We start from the raw sequence: 17,504 nt of genomic DNA on the forward strand, positions 1-17,504 counted from the left end.
CCAGCAAAACCAGAAGCTTCAGTGGCAGAGATTTTCTCAAATGGATTAATTGATAAAGTGGTCCCATTTTAGGAAAAACAAGTTTTTTTCAGAATTTTGAATTTCACAGTTTTCCTGCTTTTGTTTGTTTGATTTTGCCTTAATTCATAAAATTCCCATAAAATTTCTGTCCTTTGTAAGTTAAATGAAAGTTTCTGGAGGACCAGGTCCTAAAAATGGATGCGTATAAAACTGAAGACAGTTTTCAGAGTTTTTCGGAGATTGCTTATTCTTATAGCTCTATTAAACTGTATGATAATATGTAACAACTTAGAGTAGTTTGATTTTCTTTTTTGTCAACTTTGTGCAGTGATATCTTTATCTTTGATTTGCAATTAAGGTTTCTCTTACAAAAAGCTAACATTGGCTCACATAAGTTTTCCTGATTTAAACGAGTTTCATTAAGGGATTATTTTCCCTCTCTTTGCTTTTCAGCGTGAATCTATTAATGCAGCTAACATTTTTTAAACCCTTGTACCCCCTCCTAATGCTTTCTCAGGTTACAGAATGGCCAGTAGGAAACCAGGGTTTGCTGTATGACCGAAACTGGATGGTTGTAAACCAGAATGGAGTCTGTATGACTCAGAAGCAGGAGCCAAGGTTGTGTCTTGTGAATCCCTCAATTGATCTGAAGCAAAAAATTATGGTCATTCAGGCAGAAGGTTAGTAAACTATATCCTTTCTTTCCCTTCTTTATTGGTGTCAGATTTCTAGGCAGGGACGCCTGCATGCTCCCACCAAACTACTGAATGCTGTGCATGCTTACTTGTGACTTTAGGGACAAGTTCTGTGCCAGCTGTGGGCAATGAAGCCCAACCTGTTATATGAAGCCCTGGGGGGCTTCCTAACTTCCTAACTACCTCTGTTGGGTAGGCAGAGAGTAGACAGTGATTCCCTATGTGCAACCATAAAGTGAATGTTCCAGGATGGAGAAAGGAACAGACAAATGTGGAAATTCACTGACTGGTGTGTCTCCATAGCTTGAAGTCCCATAGCCTGAAGGGATTGTTAATGCTGCAAAGGTAAAGGAATAGAAGTCTTAGCATTAAACACCCTGGCCAAAACCCTTCCCATTTTGTATCTCTCTTCCTCCTTCCATCTGTGGAATTAGAGAGGTAAAGTCTTCAGTAGCAATTAGTATGAATTAAAATAAGGACCAGACATTATTTAACTCAATTAAATACTTGCACTAGCAGGCAAATATTTCATGATGTTTGAGCTTCCTGGGAATTATCAGAATCATTTTTATTCACTGCTGAGGGGAAAGAAAAAGAAAAAAAAAATGTAAAGTGTTACAGAAATCCGTTTACTACTCAGGGGTGAAAATTATTTATTTTCATAACAGTACCATTGACACTGAACACTGGAACGAGTTTGAATTCCACAGAAGTCATTACTAATGCTGAATTTACATGTGTCTGAATGGTGTTCATCATTTCCCTGGGGTCCAACATTTACTCAGCCCGTATGTCTCAACCACTAATCATATACGTGCCCAATTTTCAGCAGCTAGAGCAAAACAAGGGAACCTATCTGCAGATTTTTCACCCTTTATTAGAAATCCATGAGAGTGGATCTGTAACCACAGTCTCCTTTCTGTGTGTACATTAGGGTTGCTGTCATCTCCAACTGTCTGAGCACTCACCATAGAATTAAATCTGACTAGTTGTTTCTTTTTGTCTGAAATAGGTTTCTCAAATGTACACTTTGATACTTCCACTAATCGTGTGCTATTTTCTGTGTTTCCAATCCCAAACACAATCTACTCTCTTCTTAGGAATTCCAGGCGTTCTCACTGGCATGTACACTGCTGCTTTCCCCTCTTTCCTCCATACTATTTCCTTGAAATTATATCATTAATTCATTTCAATTCTATGTGGAGGACCTTGCACCTCAAATTTCTGTAGTACAGTTGCACAGACAGCCTTCTCCAACAACTTTTAAATTATCAAGTGCTTCAGAACTAAATATTTCTAGAGATTTATTTCCTTATCATCTCTCTTCCTTTCTGACCATTCTGAGTCTGTTCTTCATTTTTTTTTTCTTTTCTAGCACTTGTTCAGACAAGTGCATACCCGTTAATATGTTCACCTGTCAATAACACCTGTCAGTAACAACTGTCATACTTCAGGCAGTCAGGAGGAAGTTTTCTCAGACAAAAATGACAGTCAAGGCACCCATTTCACACTGAGATTTACAATCTCTTGCCACAGTTAGTGCCAGGGTGAAATTTGCCTTGAAATTCTACATTTTACTGTGTGTCTTTTTTGGAGTTTTCACTGTCATTTGCCTTCCTTCCAATGAAAGTGAGAACCATTTCTACACAAAAGGGGTTGTCCAAGTCCATTGATCATTTTTCTACCCAAAAGTAATTGGTCAATGTGCTCTAACGGGAATGTCATTACCATTTATTTACAAGCCTGCTTTGGTACAGCCAGTGTGTAAGAATGGAGTCATTTTATTCTTTGTATAATGACTCTAGCTACCAAAATCCTAGCCCATGAGTTGATCTGGGGCCTCTTTTCTAGTAGTCCTGCTGTTTTTTAGTCTCATGATGTTCTTGCAACCCGTGGCATTTTTTTAAATTCTTGACAATATGATAATGGGAGTCTATTCCAGAGCTTACTGCTCCTAAGATGGCACAATGATGAGAGCACATGCAAACCAGCAGGGTAAGGCTGAGCAGATAGATCTGTAGGGAGTTGTTCCAATATTTATTATGTTTTCTTTCTTCTTACCTGCAGACTAAATCCATTATTTGTTTGTTGGTGTTAAATTTTTAATCTTTTTCTTTTATCCCTTCACAAATATTGGTCAGTGTTATATCTTCCACTTAAATCATTTCATGGCAGACAAATTTAATTTAATAAACTGACTCTTTCCTTGCAAATCCCACATTAATCCTTGCTGCTTTTGTCATCACACCTCCAGCCTGTCCATAACTGGTTGCAAGTGTAGGACCTGAAGCTGAATGCTGCATGTGGTCATGCAGCATCCATGTGATGGGGAGCAGTGGAACTCGCTTGAGCCAGGCTGGTTGTTCTGAAGCTCAGAACCTTCGCTGCCTCTGTTGGTGGCTGATGTCATTTCAGATCCATAGCTCTTGGCCTGGTGACTGACAGCCACCTCCAGGTCTCCTCTTGCTCCGCTCCTTCATCCACATGCAAGGCCACCCACCCAAAGCGCCTTTCCTCAGCCACAGCAGCACGCATCTTTCCAAGCTGAGCTTTGCTTCTTCCATCTCTCCTCCCCCTGATCTCACAGTCCCTGTGCTGAGTTTCTCTGTTCTTTCCATTTCTGCCATGCCTTTGCTGTGCAAGCCCAGCAGCTCCAGCTGACCGGTGACAAGCGCAGTCCAGGCAGCTGCCTCGCCTCTGCAAGGAGCAGTGAGTGCGGTGTTTTCTGGGCAGTTCCGCTGCTATCCGCGTTTTTCTCGCTGTGACAGCAGCCTGTGGTGCACATCTCCGCCCAGGGCGCGCTTTGCTGGCTGGAGGCACCTCTCTCCAGAAGAGAGAGCCTAAGGCAACCGTGCTGCTGGAATAGGTGCCTCTGGTAAGTGCCTGAAGCCGAGTGAGCCGAATCCCACGGAGCTGGAGTACCCAGCGTTGTTTAAGAGCGTTTTGCTGTTACACTATTAGATTATGGTGAAGACTTTATCTGTGCCACTTTTAAAACATAATGAGTCTGTTGTCTCTTCCCCTCCAGGCACATGCTTTCCTCTCCCTCTAGAACTTTTCGTTAGCAAAAAACTTTTTTATGGCTATTTTATTTCAATGAGGCTTAATATTCTTTGTCTTCTCTGTCCAAGAAAAATTTGTCAGTATGATTTAGTGTGACTGTAACTACTTTAACACCTTTTGTTGAATTCTCTATGCGCTGAGACACCCTTTCAGGGTTGTTCTTTAACCCCTGCATGTTGGGTGTCCCTGTAGCCCCAGCTGTGGATGGGCAGAATTTGCTGTCTGACCGACCAAGTTGTGCAATCCTGCCACCTATCAATTGTGGGTAGCAAGGATGGCAGAGTGGGGCTCTGCACAAGCCCAAAGCTGCCTGAAGGCTTAGGATCTTTGCCTGGCATGCCTGCAAAATAAGTTGGCTTGCATGGCAGCTGGGGAGCTCCAGGTATTTCCTGGATCTCTGACGAAGGGGTTAAGTGAGAGCAGAGGGAGAGGAGGGACTTGTATATATTCTCTCACCGGCTGTACTTTTCTTCAGCAGAGGGAGTGAGATTTTAATTTTGAGAAACTGCATTTATTAATTTTGTCGGAATTATTTTCTTAGGCTATGTGGCTGTTAACAGGCATTCCCTATTTTGTTTACTGTTCAGAGTGTAACAAAGCCTTGCTATCACAGAACCTGCTTAGAGAAAATCAGCGTACCTAACTCTAAATCAGCTCTCATGGAGAGAAAGAATTTCATGTGTCTTAATGAAGTTATTAGAGGTTTGGCTCCCAGTAACTGAAAGGTGGGCAGGAGCAAGTGCCTTCATTTCCAGAAATCCTATTACTGGAGTGAGAATCAAGGGAAATTTCCTTGTCCTCCTCCATCAAATACGTGGGAGCACAGATTACATTGCACTTGTTCCTGACCTACATAAACGTGTAGCCAAACAGAATTCGGCTGAGAATACATTTCTGGAAAAGACTAATTTCTCTCTTTCCATTTTAGCTAACAATCAGCATTACTCTGGCAAGTTGGGCATTAGTTTGTCACTGCACAGTGGGATAAATTCTGAGTGTTGAGGAGGCACCTTAAAATATTGGAGTAGAAAGATGCTAGCAAAACTGAGCAGCTAATTGCACTTTATGGAGTTTATTGTGTCTTCAAATAGTCATGTGTCACTGCCAATAAAAATAATGGGAATTAAGTGCATACGCTGATGAAAGAATATACATTAATGGTTTATATTTCAGTCTATTGAAATAACAGAACTCTAATTTTCCTTATTGTTTTAAAATAGGAGCTATAACAATAAGAATTTTTTATATTATATACTGTGAGCACATCTGTGAATTTTATTATCGAGCAAATTACCATGGAGAATGACAGCTTTTGCACTTTAGTAACTGGCAATATTCTAGTTTTTTTTTTTTTTTTTTTTTTTTTTTTTTTTTTTTTTTTTTTCTTTAAAGATAGAATAAAATTGTAATTAACAATGTTTAACTGACCTAAACATCACTGTAAAATGTGTACTGTTCAATAAAAAATTTGGTACACTTGCTGGTGTATAACAGCCTTTTTAAAGCCCTGAAATCCTATTTTAAGAAATTTTGTGAGTATGCCTTTCTTAGAAAGTATTTGAAAGATATAACAGTTAAGAGTGCATGCCAGATGAAATATTTCAAACTCATCTTTTCCAGAAGGAATGATGGTAATGTTTAATTGTTTCTAAGTCCAAGAGTTCTAGTTGATAAGATGATAACATTGCCTTTTTTTCATGTTGTTACAGGGTAGTTCAAAGCATTTTTACATGTATTATTTTTCTAAGTGAACCCAACTTTTCCTCTCCGTCTTTGCTTATGACATATAATTAACCAAAGAAGAAGATGACCACTTTCTATTTTGTAAAACATGTATGAAATAGAGTTGATAGTGGTGTTACAATGAACCTGAACTACATTTCATTACTCTTCAGAAGAAAATAAGCCAACTGTATCACAGAGCTGGTAGAGCAGGTTTCTTATTTGTTTTACAATATTGTATAATATCAAAATGTATAGTTATAATTCTGGGAAATGGGGGGGTTGTCAAAATTTTGGTTAATATATGTTGCAGTGTAATGGAAAAGCTGGATTCATTGCAGCCACACAGTACAACACTTTGTTCTTCATTTAAGATTATTGTTTTCAATTAGCCGAAAGAAAAGTAATACAGCTGTGCCTTTTGGTTCTAGTAAACTACAGCACTCTTTCCATCTCTTTGTCTCATTCCATTCAAGATGAGAAAAATGTGGGAGAAGTTAAGATAGATCATTACCAGGGAATCCTCAGTTGGTTTAAACTTGGAGATTAATAGATGGGAATAATTGTCTCATTTGCAGTTTTCCATACATTTTGTCTCGTCTTTAAATTATTTTAGTTTTGTCTCACAGCATATTTCTTTTTTTGAACAGACTGTGCCTCCTTTTTTCTTCCCCCCTCCTTCATCTTTCAGATCACTCAATCCCTCTACTCCAACACGACAGTGTTTAACGTCATCTCCTGACTTGTCAGAGGAACCGTCCTTTCAACAGAAACCGTGACTGAGGCCATAATTCTGTGCCAGTTTTGTTGCCTGAGATAGAGAAGGAAATTACTCAAAGCTGAAATTGTGTATTTTTTAAATACGCTTTGATTACCAAGGTCATCCGCAGCCTTTGCGCTTTGTTTTATCATTTGGAGCCACCTGCCGGCAGAGAATATAATTCTAGCAAAAAGAAAAATATTTTTTATTTGCTGTTTGTGAGGCTGCTGTGACTGTGAAAATGAGCAAAAAATAGAACTTTTTTCATGACACTATCATTCTTCATAATTTTTTTTTTTATTTAAGTATGACTTGCTGTCTTCCCACCTAGGCATGGACTCAATATCTGTGCCACTAGAAGACAATACTGGAAAAGAGGATGTGATCTGTGAGAGTAAAGTCTGTTCACACAGGTAAGTGAGAGCAGAGAGGTACTGAAGCTGAAAATCACCGTAGTGACACTCAGGATGTGAACAGATGTGAACACAGACAGAAGTCCTTGAAAAAATTGTAGAAATCAATGAATGATTAGTGGACCAGGAGAGTGGTCCTATTTAAATAAGTAAGTTGGCATACCCAGCATGTCTGATAGAAAACAGTAAAATATTTTAAAACGTGAAAAAGGAGAAGAAGGACAGTAGAGTAAACTGACTTTGCCCTCACTTGAATGAGTGAGATCTCTTTTTTTACATGCTCCAAGCATGAGAAAAAGAGCAGGTGTCCCCATGTCAGCTGGGGGTCTCAGCAGGACTTGAATTCAGTTCCCACACTTAATAGTGATGATGCTGGCAGCTTTGCCCATTTCATACTGCATGGATTTAAAATTGCTAGAGCCTTAGGAGTTATAAATAGCTTTCCATGTTTGCAACCATTTTAATTTTGACTACCTATGTTCAGTGTCCCCTTAACAATTTTGACTGCAGGTATGTAAGTTAAATAACATTAATTCTAATCAAGAGACATACCACTTTTAGGAATATAACATTAGGAGTAAAATTATTTCCTATTCATAAACTTAAGTGTTTATTCATCATATTTTCTAAGAACTTCCCGCAGTCTCAAGTTTGCTGAGTGGCAGTGTATCAAGTGCCTTCCTAAAGTACATTTGCATTATCTACTATGTTTCTTTTCAGTGATTCTCTTCGTAAGTCCAACTAAAATAGCCACTTAAAGATTTATGTCTTCCTATCACTAAGGTATACTAATTCTTTGTAACCCTCTACATTTGTTTCTCTGAGTAACACATAAACAAACCAGTAGAAGACCTGGCAATTTCCCCATGGAGCCATGCAGAAAATTATCTTCTCCTTCTTTTCTACTAGCTATTCAGATGATAAAGAGGATCTTTTCCTCAGAAGTGTATTTTCCTCAGGTAGTGGAATCCACCCAAGAGTCATTTGTTTTAACCATCTGTCCCACTTCCCTTAGTGTTGACTCATCCCTAGCCTCCCCATGGTAAGCCTATCTATTATAGGCTATAAAACAGCCTGAGTTATCTTTCTCTCTGTGTGCATAAAATTTGTTGCCATACTGTTTATTGTAGCTTCTCTTTCATGTAACTGACTGTGTCATTTTTATTGTATCAAATCGGAAGTTTTCATGGGAAACTTCTTAGAGTTCTGTGAAGGAAGGAAAGAACAGAATGAACAAGAAAGGGGTTGTAAAAGCAAATTGCAAGGAGTGGACTGTGACTAGCAAATAAACAAGACAGGAAGTAAGGCAGGATGTGTGAACAACATTGATGAGGCTCTGAAGCTGCTCAGAGACCCAACAGCCATTGATGCCAGTTTCCAGTGTTTCAGCAGAGGAGCCTTCGGGGCTGAAAATAATGAGAAAAACAGTGTTTTGCAAGAGGACAGGAGGTGATTTGTGGTCAGGGGTCTTTTCTGCAACATGCCTGAGGTGAGCAGTGGGACCAAAAGTCTTTGTTTAAAAGGCTTTTATTCAAAAGAAATGCCTAGTGAATGTATTTTCTATTTATTAGAGCTGTGCTCTGATGCTCTTATTTCATCCAGTTCTGTTGGCTTACTCTGAATTTAGACTGAGATAACTGAGAAAATTACATTATGTAGAATCTGTAAGCAGTCATGTGAGGAAGTTTAATTTCACAGCAGCCGTGGAAGTTTAATGAGCCCAAATTTCCCTCCTGAAGCAATTCATCAGCATTAGCCTTCATTCCAGCAGGGGCTGTCCATCAGCATGTGCTGCCCACATGAGAGGGACATGGCTTTCTCGTACAATGTCTACCAGTGACATAAATGATGAAAGTACAAGCTAATGTTGATGGGATTGATATTCTAGAAGACCCTAAATGCTCAAGGTTGCTGCTCTACTGAAATAAGCAGGGACACAACCTCCTCTTTGATAGGTTGTAATATCAAAGAGATCAAGGAAAGTGTAGCAGTGGTAGAAGACAAAGGTGTAGTTAAAAACAAGGTGAACTGAGCACGTTGTATTATATCCCATGGGATCAATATTCAGACTTCATCTGTCCTTGATTCTTGTTCTGTAAATTACCCTGCTAGAGGAACCAGTTGTAATGCACTGAAGCTAAATGACATAATAGAAAGATGAGTGGGAAACTCAAGGCAAACAGCAAGTGAAATCAGAGAGAAATAGGCTCTCCTTTATAAATTGCCTGACATGAGCCAAATGAAATGTAATGCTGACAGATGTAAAGTTATCCTCCACAAAAATAAACACAAGCAGAAAACAAGTAGAATTGAGCTACAACAGAATGACTTTGACTGAGACCTTGAAGAGATGATGGCACTTGCTCAGAAAATGGTCTGGTAATAAGGGAAAGCAATTTGAAAACACGTGTTTTGGAATACAAAGACTATACAGTGGCATTTGATGAAATACCAAGAATGGTATGAGTCTCTAACTCAGCCACTGTGGCTCAAAACAATAAGTGTATAAAAAGAGGGCAAAACTTTCTTCCTGATTTATACTATATTAATTTCCAACAGACTGCAAGAGGCAGTTGGCTCAGGAGAGATTTTAAACACCCCTAGAACCTCTGTGAAGGTGGAAAAAATATTGGAGGAATTTGTTTCACCTGCACTGTTATCATGGAAGATTCATGTGTTCTCATTGGGAACACATGAAGAACAGCCTTCTCCTTAGGGAGAAGGAACAGCCTTCTCCCTAACTCAGTTCAGACTGTGAAATCTCATGTGGACACTCACCTTTTAGCCTCTTTCTTAACACGGTGCCTGCATCTCATACCAAAACACCATTCCAGTTCTAGGGCATCACTGGCTAGATGCAGCTGTGGTTGACACCTGTCCACTCTGAATGGGGAGAGGGATGCAGAGCTACACCATAATTCAAAATTCAGAACAAGCACTGAAGAGATACCAGATCCATGCAGGATTATAATATCTCCTTGGTTTCAATTCTGCTGGCTTTGTACCTGTGAAATTCAGTGGAACCCGACAGAGCTGTTTGTAAAGCCAAGCCGATTTCCTCTCAATACTGAGGCTTAGCACCTTTTGCTGTGAATAGCTGTTTTCTTGTTTCACAAAGCAGATGGTTTCCATGCAGATCAACTTCTTTGGCTGGGAAGGACATCAAGGGGAGCATAGGAACACAACTACTTCACTTTCCTTGCTACAGGAATCCTTCCTAGATCATCATAAGAAGTCACATTCCTCTTGCATTTAAAGTTAGGTATCAGTCAAATCTCTTTATGTGGTCAGTAGAGTTGAACTTTCCCACAGTGAGAGTCATCCCATCTTGAGGTCTAATATAGATGGGAACTACTTACTTCTTTCCATTATCAGTGAGTGAAACCCAGAAAACTGATTTAAACTAGATGTCTGGATTTTGGAAGATTGACATTAAGTTTATTTAGGGCTGAGGAATCTTATGTCAAACAGCATTGATTCTCAGTGGCCTTCTTGAATTGAGTGAGATGATTTCTAAGTCCCTCTAGGAAAGATTATATCCAGGTAAAGAAGGCCATTCTATTGCCAGCTTGCATAACTCACTAGACATTTTACAAGTAATGGAAATCATCTTTAGGAAGATACTTGGCCTCTCTTAGTGGAGCCATGTTTTAATGTGAAATGTCTGTAATAACATGAATTAAATTAGAGAAGTAACATCATTGTACTTGATGGAATCATTAAAAATTGCACATAGCAGAGCAATCTTAAATTGAACTCAGATCATTCCCCTCTGTTTTTAGCAAAAAGTACGCACCAGAATGTGACTATTTCATAAAACTGTAATAGTGTTGTATGGGTGACCACTCATTGTACTTCAGAGTCAGTGTCTTCAGTGTTATGATTAATCCTTTATTCCACAGTAATTTTCCATACTAAACTAAATTAAATCTTGTGAAAGTCTACTTCAAGAGGAAAGGAGTAAACTTGAAGAAGTGGGGAGTTATAGTCATGGAGAGCTTCACATCAGACATTCATCAGACAATATGGATTCTGTACTTTATATTGAAGGAAACAGAATAAACATCTTCACAATTTGACTTCTGTTTTGCAAATTAATGTTTGGACAATCAAATTTAAATTCCTCTTTTCTTGTAATAGGGTAAAAACGTATGACTGTGGAGAAAGAATTGCTGGCTGGCTCTCTACGTTTCTTGGTCGTCCGTGTCGCTTGATAAGACAAAGTTCAGATGTGAAAAGCAAGTCACATCAGAAAAATACAAAAGGTATGTTGTCATTCTTAAAAATATTTGTGATTCCTCATGCACAAATCAGGCTCATGGACTTCACACTGGCTATATATAGGTACCCTGATAAAGGCTGAAAGAGTTATCCAGTATAGATCTAGTCATTATGTTTATACCGAAACTGACTTTTTGCTGCCCTTCTATTTGTTAAATTTGGTGAAAATGTACAGATGCACCAATATGGGGGGGAAGTTGTTATTATGACCATGATTTTGTCTGGAAACTCAAAGAGACCATTTAGAAAAATGATCGTGAAGAATCAAAGAATTTATTCAGAGACTAAATTTCATTACCAAAATAATTGAAAAAGTATTGAAAATGCATAGATATTGCTCTTGTAAACTATTTTAGAAATTTGGTAAAATCTCACCTCTATCTCAGTTTCTAACTGCATTGCATCATAACCATTTGCAGGTCTGAGGGCATCCTTGGAATATTTCCTTAGTGCCTGGAACCAAATGATTAAACTAGCAATAAGAATGAGTAAGAGGTCAAAGGAAAGATGAGGTGAAATTACTAATTTTTATGATCATTTTAGAATGTTGGATTGATTTTCTTTTTTTTTTTTTTTTTAGGTCTATCATCTGCTACAAACATCTCACTCTCTCTTGTGAATGAAGCACAATACCTTCTGATAAATGTAGCAAGCATTCTGCAGCTGAAAGAACACATTTCTGCAAGGTAAGATGCTTCTGTCTCCAAATGTCTCTCAATGATCTTGGATTCCAGAATCTTGCCATAAGATGCCAATATAGGTGTTTTATGTGAAAATTTAGAGATAGTTACTTTTCAACATTCAAAAAATATATAGCTACTAAACTGCTATAATTACTAATTATTTTATTATTTCTGAAAATTTGGATTAAACGCATAAGCATCATCTGTCTACCAGTCATCTTTAGGAAAATTTAAATGAAGATTTTGTCAAATTATTTGGTGGAAAGATATTGAGAACCAGCCAACTTCCATTTTTCAGAAGATCAAGGATAAAGAGGTTTTCTCAGCATAAATTGTCTGGCAGGTAAAAATATAAAGTCTGGTTCTGAACTCTTTCTCTCCCATGGGAATTATTAAGATTTAGAGTAAATATGCACAATGGAAATACTTTGAAAGTATTTTCAGGACTGGAATAATTTTATTTCTTTTAATTTGGCTTTGCTTATACAAAAGTGGGAGTTGAAGCAGCAAATAAAACACTGAGTCAGTTCATAGATCAAAGATAATAAATCCATTACCAAACAAATTTTCATATACTGACTACACGAAATTTTTGTTTCTTGAATATAACTAGGAAAGGTTTAAATTCCACAAAAAAAATCTTCCGTCAAGTATTCCATTATGTCTGTGCATTCCACACCCTCAGCATTTGTATCTGAGCCCTCTTTTCCTGTCTCTTAAAACTTCGCTCTTGCTTCTTCCTGGAGTGATCTTCTCTTCTCTTAATCACCCACCAAATACATCCCTGCATTGAAAATTCCTGCTTTGAGGAGAAGAGGATATATGTATCTATATATCTGCAGGAGGATATGTATATAGCTTCAGGATTTAAAACCACTGACTGAATGAAGCATCACCAAGACCACTGGAGCTTGCATTGTCTGAGGATTTTCCTTCTTCAGGAGAAGACAGTTGGGCGATTTTAGAATATCATGGGAAATACGTATAGAAAAGGTTTGAAGCAGTCCATCTCTCAGTATTGTGACTACCCTTTCTCAGTGACAATTAATGTCTTCTTGTGAGGCTTGACAGGCTGGGTTACGTCTCCTTGGGAGGGCACTTCTTGCAGACATCCCTTACTCAGGATGGGCTTTTTCCATGATAAGACTCAGTGTGGAACTTTCCAGATATGGGATTTGAGTGCAAAGGTGAAGAGTAAGAAGCAGCAAGTGAGGACAAAGGAGAACAATGAACTTCAGCAAAACACTGAACGCCAGATGATACACTGAATTTACGCCTAATATATTCCAGCACAACTAGGCTTGTAATCTCCTTTTCCTCAAAGGAAACTCCAGATGTGACCAGAACTGTAATGGTGACTGAGAAGCATCTGGCTTCCCACTCTGCAGTGTGAGTTGGAAGTGTCCTCCCTTCCATGCATTTTGTCATGCAGTGTCTTCTCTGGGTGCTGGAGAAATAAATTCAGATATACAGCATCCTCATTCTGCACTGTTACTAAATCATGGTATATGAACTTTCCAAATATTGAACTATCCAATGTACTTTTAAGAACTGCACTTATGGGTCTTTATTAAATATTGGAGGGTTTTTATAAAGTATTATTTAGCTTCTTGGCATTTGGGTTTGGTTTTGCTTAAATGAAACCTGCTAAATTTTACAAAACAATTTCAATTTTCAATTAAGTATTTATAATTTCACTTAGTATCTTCCATAAGTAAAAACTAGTCTTCAAGTTGGCTCTTGAGAGGTGATCTAAAACAGCAATTTGATTAAAAATTAGAATCCAGCATACTGTTGGAGGGATACGTGTACCTGCAGATGTTTGTCTCTCTGGTGTTTCCATTTCAGGTCACCTCCATGCAAATCCCTATGGCCTGGCCTAATGCTCAAATGTTCTTGTTAGAACTATAACCCTGAGGATATAAATATTAATTTTCAAGTTTGCCTATTAAATATAGGTAATGCAGTCTTCATTGCAGTGCTCACTGCTGTGAAAATCCAAAGCTCCATCCAACCAAGGCATTTTGTAGGAGGAGAAATAATGGAAATTTACACAGATACATGTTGCCAAGTAATTACAAGCATTTCTGAGGGCTGGGGGAGGTACAAGAGAGGTGAGGTATACTGGATGTGAGCCCAAGCAGGTTGAAGACAGAGAGATCAGGGGTAGGGGCATTGCAGTCTTTGAGTTCAGCAAAAAAGGGTAGATCAGTAGAAGCTTGAAGGTTTTTTCAGCAGCTGTCTCAGGACACTGCAGGCCCAGCTCTGAGGTTACTGGGCTTTTGATGCTCCCAGTGCAGGCTGGGGTGGCAGGCACCTAGATTTTGCAAAACACAGTCAAAACTAGAGGCTCCACAGCAAAGCTGGGAAGCACAACAGCATAATTGAATGTGTTCACAAGTAACTGCTATTTTCCTTCTTGTATGAACACTCCTTTCCTTTGTATGAGCACTGGCATAATCTATGCTTCCTGTTGGCTCCTACCTCCTGCATTCATTACAAATTGTGTCTCAGCCATGGGATTACCTGTGGGATCTTGAGGGAAAACCTGTAGCATTGCAGCTTCCCATCCCAGCTTCTACCCCCAGGCTGCTGGAGCCCTTGTGAACACTGGGGCTTGGTGGAGCTGGGCCTCTGTGGTCTGACTGAAAGTCTGCACAGGCAGACTTGTCAGCAGTTTTGTCTGCTAGAGAAGATCATCCAGACTGTTTAAAATAAAACCAAACTCTTTTTGTTCACCTAACAGGCCAGCTCTGCCAAGACTGCTTGATGTGAAGTTTTCCCATCTGTACTTTGATTTTGCATGTTTTTTCTCTAACTAAAATACATTTTAAACTGTATGTCAATACTTTCTTCTTATTTTTTTTTTCTTTTGCGACAGAAATGCCTCTCTTCACTGCTTACCCATGTTTCTGCCTCTGCTGTAGGATACCATATCCCTAAGTTGTCAGAGTACAGTTTATGGAATATCAAAAATGGTTCATGTCCTTAAGAGCTGGTGCAAAAAGAAGTGTTCTTCTCCACTAACTATGGCACTGAGAGAACCTTCTGGCAAATTTTACAGTGTCTTTTTTTTCTTTTTTCTGGTACTGTTCAAGTTCCCCTTTAGAAGAAGAGTGAAGAATGGCAATTCGAAGATGCATCAAGATTTCTGATATTTGTATGCAGTCTGATGCTCTTTCTGTCTCATATACATTCTCCACACTGACATAAATCTGCACTCTGGCAGCTCAAATGCTTGTAAAGAGGGGGAGATATCACCACACAGAGATTAATTTTTTTTAAAACACCTATCATTTGGTGCAATCTGCTGCCTCCCAAAGGCAAATAATAATAATATGAGGGATATATTCTCTCATAAAATTATTTTACTGGCCTTTTTCACCTTCAGCAACTGCTGGTTTTGTCCCTTCTGACATTGCAGCATGTGCAGAATAAAATTTTATATCCTTTGGTTCTAGAAGCTTCTATTTTTACGATATTTAACAAGTCAAATGATTACTAACTGAAAAGATCTTTTACTTGTTACTTTTTACTTGTTTACTTGTTTACCATTGGCCTTACATATGATAACAAATTGGGAATTTTCTCATATGCATGGGTCACAATTTTTTTATTTTGCTCTGTCAACTCTGTGAGACAGATTGAAGGAGCCATTGGAAATAGAGGAATTGATCCGACGTTTCCGTGCCAACATTGTCATCAGTGCACCAGAGTCCTTTGAAGAGGAAGAGTGGGCTGAGATTTCAATAGGTGCTCTGCAATTCCAGGTGTGACCTTTTCTCTCTTGTCCACACCCCAGTGTATCACAAAGCATTTTTATTCCTGGAGATAAACCAATTTTTACAAGGCTTTGACTAGAATATGGGCAGCAAACTTTGTGTAGATGAAACTTATGAAGTGTGTAAAAAAAAAAAAAAAAAAAAAAAAAAAAGAAAAGGCGATGTGTCCCGTGACAAACATGCGTCAATATATTTAAGAGGCTTTGCCATATTTTTCCACACTTCTATTGAATTTCATAATTCATAGCATTTCTTATCTTTATCTATCTGAACTAAATAATAATCAGGTTTTTTGAGGCAGAGTTTACAGCACATATTTAGCCAGCACATCAGCAGAGAATACTTGTTGCTGTTAAACACAGTAGTCCAAATGTAACCTCACATTACTGCAAATCAAGCAACTGATGGCCAAAAGAGTGGACATGAATACTCATGGTCTATTGTTCTCTGTTGTATACATCTTATCCTAGTCTTCATTCAAGAAGTGTTTCTAACTCTAGCCTGGTAGGGTTTTTTGGTATGTTCATAGCTAACAACATAATTTCCTTTATGCTGTAAGGAAAATGCTGAAGAGTCAGACCTTGTTTGTAAATACATTATTTCAAGAAAAACTCTTAACAAAGAATCTGTAAAAGCTACATGACACCTAAGGGAATGATGCATATGTGTATTAAATGTTCTGCTGAATTTGTCTGGCCAAGAGATATGAAATATGTATTTGAAGATGCTTTGCCTAGAATGTGAAAGTGGCTTATTCATTGTTTTCTTAGATATTATAATTTAAGTGTAAATGACAGGAGTACCGAGGTCAAATCTAGAAGATGTGATAGGCATCACTTTTTTTTTCTGGTCAGCATGCTCTAAGAAACTTTTTCAGCAAGAGTGGAAAATACTGCTTATCTACTCTCTCCTTATATGTACTTTGATCAGTAAGCTGCTATATGAGTTATAGAAAATTGCTGAAAAATTCCTATATGTAAGAAATGAGGAAGCCAAAGGACAAAATCTGTGGTGCATAGCTTGTTGGAGGCTGGAGATACGCTGGGGAGTTCAGCTGAGGATCCTGTTGATAAGTTACTGTAAAACTACAAAATAAAAGGCATTCCTATTTCTGACATTGGTATATTTTAGGAATACAAGGCAAAAATAGAAAGGCTTATGTAACTTGCATTGTCTTTTCCCATCTCTGCTAGATCCTTTTTCAGATACTGATGTAGTAACAGTAGAAATTATGTTAATGCTTCCTTATGCCACAAAAATGGTAGAAGCTGTTGAACAAAGTAAAGCAGGGAAAAAATATTTCCTTCTCTGTCTTCTTGCTCTTTTAATTAAAAAAGTAGAGCTGTGGAAAATAATTTTCTAAAAGAGCTGATGTTTGGTGTTGATGATTATGCTGAAGAGTTATACAAGCAGTCTAGATGCATCTCAAAAACCTGAAATATCACTTCAGATCAGCACATAAAATGTTTGAAGTGTAGAGTTTAATTATTTGCCCTATTTGAAATTTATGGCACATTTTACAACAGTAGAATGTGTATACTGGAACACTGTAATATGTAATTTCTGTAATGTACAGATTTTGCTAAAGTTAGGGATGCAGTGTTAAGTGAAAGTGCAATATGTCATCCTTCTCCATTTTAAAGCTCTAAGAAGAAATTTGTTGCAGGGTTGGTTTGTTGGTTTGGTTTTTTTTTTTGTTTTTTTTTTCCCATAGAAACATACTTTAGTTCAAACAACAAATAGCTTTAAGAACAACTACATATGATGTTAGCATCGCATGTAATAGATGATAGAGGATGAATTATTTCTTCTGATTAGGTAAACTTATATATTTAAATATTTTGCATTCTGAGTATCTAAAAGGGCCATGCATATAAGAAATATATTGTGCATTTCAGCTGCACTAAAACAGTCCCAAGAAAAACCTTGTTGGGTTGAATCCTGAGGCATTGGCTTAATTTTGTATTCAGTTCTTTGGGCAAGCAGCCCTGCTAACCCACAGAAGAAGTGAAGCCATCAGGAAATACAAATATGTAAATGTCTAGTATTTCTCAGATTCTGTCTCTGAGAAAGTTTTCCTTAAA

The 17,504-nt window shown here is 38.1% G+C and overlaps 1 protein-coding gene across 11 annotated transcripts in view; it reads left to right on the forward strand.

Annotated features, from left to right (window-relative positions):
- Window positions 1-17,504, forward strand: part of MOCOS (molybdenum cofactor sulfurase) — a 223,742-nt gene that overhangs the window by 197,425 nt on the left and 8,813 nt on the right. For 10 of the 11 annotated variants that reach the window (XR_011000724.1, XM_068195409.1, XM_068195381.1 and 7 more), the window contains 6 exons: window positions 539-701; window positions 6,593-6,674; window positions 10,815-10,939; window positions 11,536-11,641; window positions 12,929-13,027; window positions 15,282-15,408. Coding sequence is in view for 10 of the 11 variants with exons in the window: in XM_068195409.1 (XP_068051510.1) it covers window positions 539-701; window positions 6,593-6,674; window positions 10,815-10,939; window positions 11,536-11,641; window positions 12,929-13,027; window positions 15,282-15,408 (702 nt within the window). In the remaining variant the exon portion in view is untranslated. The remainder of the gene's footprint in view (window positions 1-538; window positions 702-6,592; window positions 6,675-10,814; window positions 10,940-11,535; window positions 11,642-12,928; window positions 13,028-15,281; window positions 15,409-17,504) is intronic. The other variant, XM_068195391.1, reaches the window with a different exon arrangement.

This window comes from Anomalospiza imberbis, chromosome 1 (genome assembly GCF_031753505.1).
Source record: "Anomalospiza imberbis isolate Cuckoo-Finch-1a 21T00152 chromosome 1, ASM3175350v1, whole genome shotgun sequence".
Lineage (NCBI taxonomy): Eukaryota > Metazoa > Chordata > Aves > Passeriformes > Viduidae > Anomalospiza > Anomalospiza imberbis.